Source organism: Lissotriton vulgaris, chromosome 12, assembly GCF_964263255.1.
Source record: "Lissotriton vulgaris chromosome 12, aLisVul1.2, whole genome shotgun sequence".
Classification (NCBI taxonomy): domain Eukaryota; kingdom Metazoa; phylum Chordata; class Amphibia; order Caudata; family Salamandridae; genus Lissotriton; species Lissotriton vulgaris.
This window is the reverse complement of record NC_141700.1, coordinates 87,449,902-87,463,349: the sequence shown is the minus strand read 5'-3', so window position 1 is coordinate 87,463,349 and position 13,448 is coordinate 87,449,902. Positions and strand designations below refer to the sequence as shown.

General features: G+C 42.8%; 1 protein-coding gene across 1 annotated transcript in view; it reads right to left on the bottom strand.

Moving 5' to 3' along the window:
• The window catches only part of LOC147673429 (uncharacterized), a 138,941-nt gene that overhangs the window by 27,658 nt on the left and 97,835 nt on the right, over positions 1–13,448 (bottom strand). The window contains exons 3-6 of the mRNA XM_086947291.1: positions 10,721–10,829; positions 8,391–8,509; positions 6,397–6,460; positions 4,824–4,911 (exon numbers count right to left, since the gene is read on the bottom strand). Coding sequence (XP_086803417.1) covers positions 4,824–4,911; positions 6,397–6,460; positions 8,391–8,509; positions 10,721–10,829 — 380 coding nt within the window. The remainder of the gene's footprint in view (positions 1–4,823; positions 4,912–6,396; positions 6,461–8,390; positions 8,510–10,720; positions 10,830–13,448) is intronic.

Below are 13,448 nucleotides of genomic sequence, written 5' to 3'. Positions count from 1 at the left end.
AACACCCCCATCTGGACTTTGGTTACCACTGTGTTAAAGGGCTTATCCAACTATTGCTATTTAGTTAACCACCCATATCTCATGCAAGTAACTAGACAACCATTGAATGATCTAGTCAACATGACAAACTCAATGACGACTATCACTCTTTGAACCCCATAAAGTCACAGAGACTGCACCAGCAAACATCAGAGAGAATCTTATTATCATCCTGAGATGAAGACTGCCTTGCAGCATTGATTACCACTGACATCTTAACAGTCTATGTATGGTAGATCACAACATTCCAACCAAGCACTGGTTGACAGTAAATCTAATCCAAGAAAGAGACCTTGATTTCCGGGTACCTGTTTATTCGATGGAGCCCTTAGCAACACTTAGCTGCCCGCATAATATTATGACCCTTTTCATATCACCGAGTGAATCTCTGGAGGGGAATAAGGCTTTACAGGAGACATGAGACCTAGAATCCCATTGTAATTCCGTAATTATAACTCTCCCGGTCCCACTTGTAATTCTGTGATACCTCTGTTGGCTTTGATTTGATATCAAGTGCAGAATTGATAACTAGGGAAGAGCAGAGCTACCAGGCGGGTACCGAAGCACTTAGAATAAGGTCCAAGATTTTAGAATGGTTCTAATCCTTTATCCAACACAGCTATCTACCCATTATAATGGTATCTATACATCTTAGACGAAAAGGTGTACCTCGAGGGTCTTCCCCATCACACACTGGACCAGATTTACAAAGGGTATACACCGGTGCAAAGACATGCAAAATGATGCAAATTTGTTCACACTCTTGCAAGGGTGTTCACTTTCCAACTCAAAAGATATTGCAAAGGGAACTTCGCCTTTTCTCCAATCAAATAGTGCTTTGCACTGCTTTCCACCACTTTCCATCAAGGGGACAACACTGTAGTGGGTCAACTCAAGCATCCATAGTTTTTGGTCCAAATAACACATCTTTGAAGCAGGTTTTGAGAAGGACAAATGTTTTAATTTCTTCAAACGTTCCATACTGCAATGTGTGGAATGTTAATGAATTTGTCGAGGCATAAGATTTTTTACTGGAAGGATATGCTCATACCCATGGGTCCATGGTGGAGAGGTTGTGATTAGCACTAGGCAGCATGTCTGTGCATTAGCGGAGGGTGTGACTCCAGCAGCAGGTCATTAAAAAAAATATGGTTCTGCGTTGCACAAAAAAATTATATATATATGCCCGTTCTGTTTAAAGGCTTCATGACAGCGTTTGGTACAGGTAATTAAATACAGTTTCCGCAGTACTATATGTAAGTGGATGATCTTAGAATCCACCCACTGCCTGTAACCAGGGCAACCGTTTGAAATAACAGGACTGTGTATCCCACCGGAAGTAGTAGAACTGCTTCTGGTTTAATAGCTTAGATTGCGAAGTCATGTTAGATAGACCCCTTGAGGGCAATGTAGTCCCACTGACCTAGTCTTGTGACCCATGTATATGTCATTTTCAAGCTGATAATGTATACCTAGTGCTCCCTCCGCGACTTAACCCTGATTCTGAGTTTATCAGAATCCATGTGTTTTTTATTGCACTGGCTCAATAATAACACATTGGGGTAGGTTGGTGATCTGGTATGATAAAAAGCACCTATTATGAGTATCTGGGGAATAACATGCAGATTTTGATGCTAGTCGTACTAAAATCCGCAAGGTACGGTAAAAGCCATACACTTTTCTGCTGTTAAATTGGGGCATGTTTGACCTGCAGAAATGTAATGAAGGGTAAGATAGTGAATGCACCGGTAATTACCGGATGCGGTAAATACCACCCAACTTGTAATTCCGACCTGGGCAAACAGGGGTTTAACTAGCAGTCAGAAAACATCAACCCTCTTGTATTTTGCACCTTAGACTCAAAACGTTAGGTCAGATTCTCTCCGAGGGCCTGAAGTAAAATTAAATGACAGCAATTCCTTAAGGCATATTGTCGAAGGCTTTAGAACACTCACAATTAGGAATGGGTGAAATATACATTTTGTAAGGCATTTGGAGGCTGAATTCTCCTACAAGGAATTGTTTGCAAGCAAATTAACACATTTTATAAAGCACAACAATTGACATATTTTTAATGCAATTTGACTAGAAACCATACGATCTTGGGAATGTTTGCATAGCATGTAGAGTCTGGAAACTTGAAAAACTTTGCAACTTTGCAGGTTTAATTATAACCATAAGAGCAACACCACCAGTTCTTCAGTGATATAACAGCAAGAGCACAGACAAACTACCCACCCATCACAGCACTTTCAATACATGGCTAAGAGCACAGGCAAACCTCCTGCTCATAACACCCCTCTCTGTACATCCACAGGAAAACAAAAATACTATCTGCTCATCTGAGAGCTCTCAATACCTTTGAGGGTAGTCAAACCACCAACTCATCAGAACTCATGTAATACCTCCATAAGAGTATAGTTTGAACATCCCCTGATAACAACACTTTCAGTATATGTAGAAGAGGACGGTTGAACCATCTGCTCATCAGAATACTCTCAACACAACTATAAGAGGATATTTAAACTACCTGTTGATGAGAACACTCAATATATATAGAACGGCACCGTCAAAACACCCCCTCATTAGAACACTTTTGATACCTCCATAAGAGCGAAGTTGGAACACCCGGTGATGAGAACACCCATTATATGGAGAACAGCACATTTAAACCACCCGCTCATCAGAAAAACTCTCAATACCTCCTTAACAGTGTAGTTGGAAGACCCGGTGATGAGAACACCCATTATATGTAGAACAGCACATTCAAACCACCTGCTCATCAGAAAAACCCACAATACAGCCATAAGAGCAGAGTTTGAACACCCAGTGATGGGAACACTCAATATAAGTAGAACAGCACAGTCAAACCACCCACTCATCAGAAATACCTTTAATACCTCCATAAGAGTGGAGGTGGAACAGCCGGTGATGAAAACACAATATCTCTATAATAACACAGTCAAACCACCTGCTCATCAGAGAACTCTCAATACCTCCATAAGAGTGCAGTTGGAACACGCGGGGATGAGGACACTCAATATATGTAGAACAGCAAAGTCAAACCCCCTTTGCATCCGAAAAACTCTCAATACCTCCATAATAGTTTAGTTGGAACACTAAGTGATGAGAACACTCCATATATGTATAATAGCACAATCAAACCACCCGCTCATTAGAAAACTCTCAATACCTCCATAAAAGTGGGTTGGAACACCCGGTGATGAGAACTCTTAATATATGTATAATAACACAGTCAAACTACCTGCTCATCAGAAAACTCTGAGTACATCTATAACAGCGTAGTTAAACAACTCTCTGATCAGAATGCTCAATAGGGGTCGAAGAGCACAGTCAAACCACCTGCTCGTCAGAAACCTCTCAATACTACAATAAGAGTTTGATTGGAATACTCAGTGAGGAGAACACTCAATATATGTATAATAGCACAGTCAAACCACCCGCCTTTTTAGAAAACTCTCAATACATCCATAAAAGTGCAGTTGAAACACCCGGTGATGAGAACTCTTAATAGATGTAAAATACACAGTCAAACTACCTGCTCATCAGAAAACTCTGAGTTCATCTATAACAGCATAGTTAAACAACTCTCTGATCAGAATGCTCAATATAGGTAGAAAATTACAGTCTAACCACTCGTCCATGAGAAACTCTGAATACCTCCATAAGAGTGTTGTTGGGATACCCAGTGAGGAGGACACTCAATATATGTGTAATAGCACAATCAGACCACTTGCTCATCAGAAAACTCTCAATACCTCCATAAGAGTGGAATTGGAACATCCGGTGATGAGAACCGTCAATCTATGTAGAACAGCACAGTGAAAACCCCTGCGCATCAGAAAAACTCTCAATACCTCCATAATAGTTCAGTTGGAACACCCGATGATGAGGACACTCATTATATGGATAATTGGACAGCAAACCACCTGCGCATCAGTACACTCTCAAAACCCCCATAAGAGTGTAGTTGGGACACCTGGTGATAAGAACTCTTAATATATGGATCATAACACAGTCAAACCACCTGCTCATCGGAAAACTCTGAGTACATCTATAACAGCGTAGTTAAACAACTCTGTGATCAGAATACTCAATAAATGTAGAAGAGCACAGCCAGACCACGCGTTCATCAGAAAACTCTCAGTTCAGCCATAAGAGAAATGCCAACCCATCCACTCACTGAAACACTCTCAGTACATCCATACTAGAAGATTTAAACTTCCTTCTCCTCCTCTTTTGAACACTCTCAACACATTCATAGCAGTGAAGCAAGCCACCCCCTCTCAATAAATCTATAAGACTTCAGTGAACCCAAGCTCCTATCAGAACACTACAGATACAACCACAGAAGCACACGCCAACCGCCCATGCATGAAAGTATGTTCAAAAGAGAATACCCAAACCACCTTTTCAGAACACTCTCATTAGCCCGGTAAGATCAAAGACAAACCACGCACTCAGCAGAAAATGTTAAATATATGCGTAAGGCCAGTTGTCCATCCCTTTAAAACATCCCAAATAAAAAAATAGCTCACATTTATATTATAGAACAATAAACATTTGCCAATTGTAAAATAGAATCTCTTCTGCCACGCCCAATTCAGGTTAAAATCTGTCCAACATGCTTTTATGCGGTTGTGGCAACCACTTTATCGCCTCAATTCCATTACTTCACTAATATTGGGAGCTCTGAGAAACAACTGTTTTTCCTCACCGGGAGCTCAAGCAATGATGGACATATAGGTTCAAACTTTTCTTACCTTGAATTTTTTCCTAAATTCCTTTTCTTCCACTTCTCTTTGTTGCTTGATTATTTTTTTCCAGTTTATTCGGAATTCTTGAGATTGCCTGAACAATATTTGAAAATGACGAGCATGAATTGTGTTAGTTTCCACATTACTCTAGTCAAGTGAAGTAACAAATGCAACATTGCACTTTTACAATGGATTACGCCTGACCATGCGATTACTTTGGTGGCACCAGTGGTTTCTACATTATTGGACTTCCATGTGTACTTTCTTGTGTTTTAGTAGGAGACAGGGGAAAATAAGTTGTGCCATTAGAATTTGTTCAGTGGATTTCTCTGACCATCAGGACAAGACTTCATGATTGATGTATTAAGCACAGCAAGGAATAGCCACAGCAAGTCACATCATAGCCATGTACACGCTGCATTGGAATGCCTGTGGAGATCTTCCAAAAGACACACAGATGATGGACGGAATGCAAAGCGAATCAAACATTAACCCCCAGTCAAGAGATCTGTATTAAATCCATCGTTCTTTTGTTCACCATGCCACCCCACTTTAGACCCAGCCATATGCAAAACAGCCTTGACCCTGTTCCTGATTGGAACAGTCTAGCCCAAACTGCCAAGCCAGGTCCTCCCTGGTCCAGAAACAAGCAGCCTGGGACAGATTTTGGGCCATCACCCCTCATCAGCCAAGTTTGATGATAATTCAAAGTTTTCCAAACAGAAGGAACCACAGAAGGATTGTCCGCAACCACACTATCCCAAAGCCAGTGGAAATTCCAATTGTGGATTGTAGTCCAATTTAGTTATGCATTAAAAAATCTGAGGAATTTCCATTACTAGCAAATTATTTTCTCAACACCAGTTTCAAAATGTCTAATTGTTTGAAGAATAGGAGTGAGCAATTTTTATTTTTCAAGCAAATGCAATATTTAAATATCCGATCACCTGAGGTCATTCTGTGAGTGTTTTCGATGTGTTCATCCTTCATATATATCAAGCAAATGAAGGATAACCTATACTTTCCTTTCGGTGCACCAATCTGTTTCAGTGTCTGATTGTTGGTGTTGGTACTTAGAGTTTAAATTGTAAAAATAAAATAATATAAAATAAGTGCCAAAGTTTTTCTATGAACTAGCTGCCTGCCAAATGCTACAACCCCTTTGAAGAGCAGAACATTCATAGTGGCTGGATTTCCATATGCTAGGCTACCAATTCCCATGTAGGTCTGCCCGGCTACAGACACCCATGCACTTTAGTGTTCCGCATGCAGGACCTGCCAAACATTGGTATTTCTGTCTCTGTCTCTTTCTCTCTCACATCCACTCCGTCTTTCTCTCGATAACACTTTCCACCTCTTTCTCTTTAGATATCCTTCTCTCCTCTTTCTCTCTCTCTCTCTCTCTCTCTCTCTCTATATATATATATATATATATATATATATACCCTTTTCTCTCTTTCTTCCATTACACCTCCAGTCTTAAAGACTGCTTTTCTCTTAATTCTTTCTACTACACTATTAAATGTATTACATCATGCTATTTACATGATTAGCTATAAAAAAAAATTGAATGGTTTACCGTAGTTGAGGAGGTGGAGGGGGATATAATGTTTCCAACGATCCCACATCATCGTAGAAGTCATCTGAAGCACAAACACAACAGAGAGATCAAAAAAGAACATTTGGCCTTTCAACCACCCAAGTTACCTTAACCACAGATTTATTTTATAATCCACTTAAAAAGTAAAAACCTTACTATAACTGCACTGACAAGTTATTTTTTCTGTCGCCTGAATGCTAAAAAGTAGAGGTGAGAGATATATTCTGCTCCGCTGGTGGATCTGGCAGATTTGTGGCCACTCTACATTATGCTTGTAATGCGGAGTTCAGGCCAAATTCCGCTAATGCTGCATGGCAGAGTTCTTTCTTGCGTTCAGGCCACCAACGCTACGTTGATGAGCGAAATTTGACATCCTTTAGTGTGATTTTCGGTCGATAGGAGGGCTCCTGGTGAGATTTCTCCAACGCGGCCGTTGCGACCGTTCGCAGTCAGAAAGATGCTGCTTGAGTAGAAAATCTACACTGCTCGAGTAGAAAATCTACTCGAACGGCAGCAAACTCAAGAAGCAACACCCTCTGGAGCGACACGTGGTGCCGCTCATGCTGATTTGTCAGCACGGTACGAGCCCCGAGCACCATATCACAGCAGGAGAAGCGCAACGTGCCTATTTTCGCCTGTTTACGCAATTTTGCAGAGTTTTTTTGTAACTCTGCGGAATTCCACGGAGTGAAACTCCGCGAGTTCAGCCCAGGCCTACTAAAAAGAAGATGGCACACTCTTACGCTTTGTAATGTACAAAGGATACTCTCTGAGTCGGAAGCGCCTTTCTGACAACACATGTTTGGTTTCCAGTTATTTTTTAAGCTTAACAATTGCGACTTTCTCTAGCTTAATTAAAGCAAGGATTGGCAAATCCAGTAGGTCTGGCCTAGGCTGGCACTCTTTTTGACATTTCAATACTTCTTTTGTTTTGTCAAATTTCATTGTTGGAAGAGCTGAGGGGCACTTGCCAATATAAAAAAAACTGGCAAAAATATTTTTTGGTCTAAAAAACACTTTGCCTTCGTAGTCTCTGGTACTGAATGGCACTACTTTGTGTCAAGATGTGGTCATTGTGAAAGTGAATACCGCCACTCATACTGAAGTTAGCCAATGTCTGTGCTGGGTTGACCAATTGCCCATGCTGTATACTGTAATGGGTGGAAGGAAAAATGTGAATGACACAACGCCAGACCAATGGGTGAAGTGGACAGGCTGGCAGCCCAAGTAAGTAATAATATTATATTAATAATTTAAGTAGTATCAAAAGGTGTTGGCTACTGTCAAACCCAAGAAAGCAATATTCAACATTGGTTCAAAACTATTGGGCTCAGAACCTGCTAGAGTTGTTTTTTCAATAGTTCCAGATATACATGCCTGTAGTCAAAATGATTTTTCAATCACCCTCTTCCAAAATGTTTCTTTTAAATCTTGCCTATGCCCCTCTCTAATACAAGCCTCAAACCTTATTAGAAACATAAAAAAATCTCCTTTAATTCTTTTTGTGTTCATCTGATTGATGCAAAAAAAGTACTGTAATTGACGGTTACAATTCTATTAGTACTTTTGGTGATAATGTGCCTTTACAAAAATCTTAATCCCAGTTCACTTCTTCTCATAATATAATTTTGCCATTTTTTAATGATCGTGGCATCAGGCCCCATAAAACGCAAAAATATACTAGTAGAGTCTTTCAAAAAGGTTTGTTTGAAAATGTTCTCAGAAATTCTAAGGTGTCCTTGGATCAATACCTTTTCATGGGTGTTCTACTTTCACCTGACTAAAAAATGAGATTTAAACAATTGAAAAACAGGTTTGCAAAGTAAATGTACTTTCTGCTGATGCTGCTTGCTTTTAAAAAGACAGCAAGCTGTAATAATTGCATGGTATCTATGGTGATTCACATTCATGCTATGAAACTTTTCGATACATAAAGATAGTTTCTAATAGTATTTTCTAAAATGAATCTGTACCGTCTTTGGAGCTGGAGGACGTCCTTGGTTTTGGCTTCGGTGGTGGCGCTGGAGAAAGAGCTGTCCGCTTGGGCATAGGTCGAACTGTTTCAACATCGTCATAATCCTCACGGTCTTCACTGGGATGCAAAAAGGTCAACTTTACTACAAGAGACTTACTGTCCATGAAACATTCAGTACACTGGTAGAGCATTCCTCAGCAAGCAACAAACCATCTCCAGAGATAAATCCAGCTGCATCCGGCAGCATAGCTTTATCAGCGAGTATGGCTCCATGAGCAAATGTATTACCATCAGCAAGCATAGGTCCATAATCAGGCGTAGCTGTGTAAGCAAGTATGTCTTCATCAATTAATACTGTTTCATCAGCAAGCAATGGTCTATCTTAGGAACATGAGACTTCCAGCCTTGGTCCTTATATGGAAATGCTCCTTCCCAAGGAACCACACTCATCTAGTTTCACCCATTCAAATTTAAATCCCCAAAAATTACAAATGATTCCCGCATGTATCAGTACGAAAGGGCATTAAAGGGGCCATCGAAGGTAGAGACAAAAAAAGTTACCTTTTCCTAGTCCAGCATCTGTACCAGTCACCAACAATGGGCATTCCAGAATGTTGCTTTGTTTAATGACACCTGCTAAGGTTTCGAGAGCTACTGTGACATCATTTACCAGTTGACCTTTAAAGTGAAAATCAATCCCCCTGTCAACTGACCTCAATCCCTGAGGCAGTTTCTATCACCCACTGGAGCATCTAGAACATCAGTCATCATAAGGACCTCCTGAATCATCAACCTACATCAGGACTTCATTACTAGTCACTCTACATGGGCCACCCTCAAATGCAGAATCTCATTCACAGTTCTCTGTATTCTGAAGCGCCTTTTGGAAAATGGGGCCAGCCTACACCCCAAGAAGACCAACATTCTAATGAGTTTTCTATGCTTAATAGAGTAATACAAAAATGATTCCAACATCCACAAAAGCCACATTTGGATTAAATGTACTACTATATATACTTAGGAGACAAAAAGGTATTGCCTAACAAAAGTGGCCTCATTCATTAAACCATTTATAATCATAAAACTATGTTTACAGACATACATTGTCTTTTTTATGTGTGACAGTTATGCAGAAAAGGATACTTGCCTGGAGCTCTGGGTTTTGCAACAGTATAATTCTCCATCACAAGTGTGCCAAATTATGCTGTATTAAACACCCCAAATGGGAAGAGGAGTGAAATAACAAACGGCCTATTTATATGTAAGTGGGCAAACCACCATTCTGCTATGGGGCTGGAGTAAATTACTCCGTCCTCAAGGAGGAGAGGCCACGTACATAATTTATAAATGACCGCTAAGCAGGCGGTCATTCATAAAGACACTGCCTAGAACCGCCGTGATGGCGCTTCGTGTAAATACATTTTACTGTTTGCTACAGCGCTGCGTCTAGCAAACACTATTCTTTTTTTCTTTTAAAAAAGAAAATCCCAAAACAGGATTTTCTTTTTGAAAAGAAAAAAGTAATGCTTCCCTCACTGTGGGACGCTTCTGCCTATCTAAATTGGGTGGGTGGGAATGTAGTGATTTCTACGATGGCCTTTGCTCCTTATGGACATCAGAGGTGTTTGGCCACGGAGTAGACAAAGTAGTGTCCACCGTGGCCAAACTTATGGTCCGTCACAATTAAATTTTGCAGGCGGACCATTATATTGGCGGGGAGGGAACTCCGTCACTATTGCGACTGTGAACCCTCTCCGCCAATATATAAATCAGGCCCAAACTGTGATTCGCCCCTTGAACTTGTGGATAATCATAAACATTGATACAACCTTTCCCGCCATGGAAATTGACAGAGATTTACTCCAGAAAAGAACTGGAGTATATAATTTCCAGGTTGGAAGGGAAACAGATCATCCTCAAACTAGTTGTAAATGGGAAGGGGAAAATGTTTCTTCACAGAGAAAAATGTTTTCCACATAGATAATACAAATTTCCATTTGCACATCCAACTACATTTCAGAAGTGGATAATTGTACACTACTTACAAACAAACAATATGTCAATCGTAAAAACGTACAGGATCTTCCCAGTAGTATGCTTGGGAAACTTTCACTGGTGCAGGGTTCTGTACATTCTACTGAGGATGTTAGTGAATTGCAAACAAGTGTAATGTAGATTCACAGTAAGGTGTACATCTTTGTGCATACTATTCCATTTTTATGTCCAGCCTGCCCTAGTAGACTCAGCCAGAACCACCTTGTCACAATCACCAACTCCTTAATATAATTAACCAAATTAAATTAATCGTGAGTTCTACTAAGTGCTTACCATGATGACGAGGAAATGCTTATTGTACCCGAACCCGTCGAACTTATTCGTGGATGATGCTGGAGGGAGGACAACAAGTCCTTTGCTTCCAATTTTTGCTTCAAGCAATCTGCATAAAAAAGAAGAATCAATGACGTAATCATGGCAAATAGCCTTTATGCAAACATATATTTTATGTTATGTGTCATGTCTGCCCTCTTAGTCCCCACTAGTTGAACAGGAAAGGACTTCAGCAGATGCACTTCATCCTCTCAAAGATAAGATTGTGTAAATATTGATCTTCTTGGCTATAAGTACCACTTGCTTTAACATCAGGGACTGAGATAGAATTGCACAGATGGATATTGTCTTGCCCCCCTTAGAAAGGCAAGTAACGTGTATTTTTACATGCATCACACAGGAATCCAAGCCTTAACACACATGGCACTTACCACACCCCCATAAGTTTCCCTGCAGCTATTTTCCTGGACACCCTAGTGAAATACCTTTGCAGAAAATGCTCAGAAGAACATGTGGAATCAATGCACAAAACACCAGTATCTTATGGTATTCCTCATTCTGAGCTGTGGAACTCAACTGGTTGTAATGAACAGTGCATAATTTGAGCTGTCAGTGAGGTGGGGCCTACAAGCACCCATTTTTGGAGACCTGTGCTTATTTTTTATGAATAGACTTACAGCCTGATTCACGAAAACCGAATTCTGCGATTTTTAAATTGCGATTTACAGCGAATCGCAATTTAGAAATCGCAGACCGGCATTCATCAAAATTAGTGAGAAAATAAAGCAATTTGCACGCGGCCGCAAAAAGTGTTAGCGATTTTTAAAAATCGCAGATAAATCGCTATTTCCGTCAAAATCCGTGTAGGAATTGCGATATCGCAATTAGCAAGATCGCAAAAACGGGAAGTCACATTTCGAGCACAGTGATGACATCACAACCAGGAAGCAGGCAGTTCCCACCCCCATTCAGAACAGTGAGGCTGATCTCGAGGCTGCATCTCACAGAGCTCCTTCCAGGACACCTCCAAACTTCCAAATCCTTTACTTTTGTGACTGCAGCAATGGCAGAGGATGCTGCACCTGGGCCCAGTGACACCGGGCGCAAGAGGAAGCTCAAATTCTCTGAGCAGGAGTTGGAGCACCTGATTGACGGAGTGGTTGAAAACCACCCAAACCTTTTTGGAAAGGACTCCAGGAGGGTGCCTGAGGCGGAGAAACGCTGACCCTGGCTTGGGATAGCCGCAAAAGTGAACGCTGTGGGCTTGGCACAGAGGTCGCTCGAGGAGCTGAAAAAGAGGTGTTACGACCTCCGAGGTCGTGCCAAGGAGAGGGTGGCAGAGAGGCTGGGCGAGACCCTGGCTACTGGAGGCGGAGATCCTACAGTCCCTCCCAACACCCCCTTGGAGGACCGCGTGGAGGACACTCTTGAGCGAGAGGCGTGCATAGGGGTCATCAATCTGGACTCATCCCGACCCACCCAAGACAGCCAAGGTAAGTGGCATGCGACTGCGACCCTGTCCCCTAACAATGGCCATGACCCTAAAGCCTCCCATAATCATCCCAAGTCATGCAATTCATGCACATTAGGTCATGCCCAAAAGCATTATGGGACATGTAGTCTGCCCACAATGTACAAGAACCCCAATGCAGCCAGACATGTCCCAAAGTACGCAATGCCACAGCCAGTCAGGGAATGTCAGCCAGCATGCATGTAGCAACTGCACGTGTCACAGATACATGCAATTAATGTACGTCCACTTCCCCTCACAGGTGGCGCTGACAACAGCAGCGACAGCGACAGGCTGCTCATTGACGAGGCACCAGAGGATGCAGAGGAGGTGCCATCAGCCACACATCCTGCACCATCAGGCGCTGCACCTATCCCCGCAGCCAGGGCAACACCATCTGCGCCAGCACCATCAGGCGCTGCACCTATACCCGCAGCCAGGCCACCACCATCTGCGCTAGCACCATCAGGCGCAGCACCATTGACAACCACAACTCCACCACCAGCGGGACCCTCTACATCTGGTGCTGTTAGTGCGGTGACAGTGCGCACACCCACTGTGGCCAGCCAGCACAGCAGGCATGGCAGGGCTCGCCAGCAGAACACAGCACGCAGCGGCAGGAGGGGGATGGCTGTGCGCATGCCAGGGCTCAGCATAGAGCGCCGGATGCTACGCATCCACCAACTGCAGGGACGACGGCAAGGGGCGATCCAACTGCAGCTCCACAACATTTGCCGCAATGTGGCAAATGTGGCCGACAGGATAGAGCGCATGACGACTGCCATGGAGGCCAACACTGCTGCAATCATCTAGCAGCGCAACACTGCCCGCCGCCGCCACCGCCAGCTACTTACGCGGCTATCAGCCTACACGCGCTCAAACTATGTCATTGGGATTGCCACCTCCCAGCTCTCACGCCGCTCCCTGGCTATGCAGCAGCAGCAGGTGCAATGCTGCGAGGATGTGGCACAAGTCTTGGAGCAGGTCACCAGTGCCGTACTGGCACTTCATCCTACAGGCCCAGCAAATGTTGTTGGGGACGACACCAGTGAGGGCACCTCCAGTGTCAGCAGCCTGTCTGCCTCACAGGTCGGTGTGCTACGCCGAAGCACCAGGCCCACTGCGGGGTCACGTGCCGTCCAAGAGGAAGAGCCAGAGAGGCGATTGGGTACGGCGCGCCGGAGGCGCACTTGACTGTAATGTACATTGGCAGGGGCA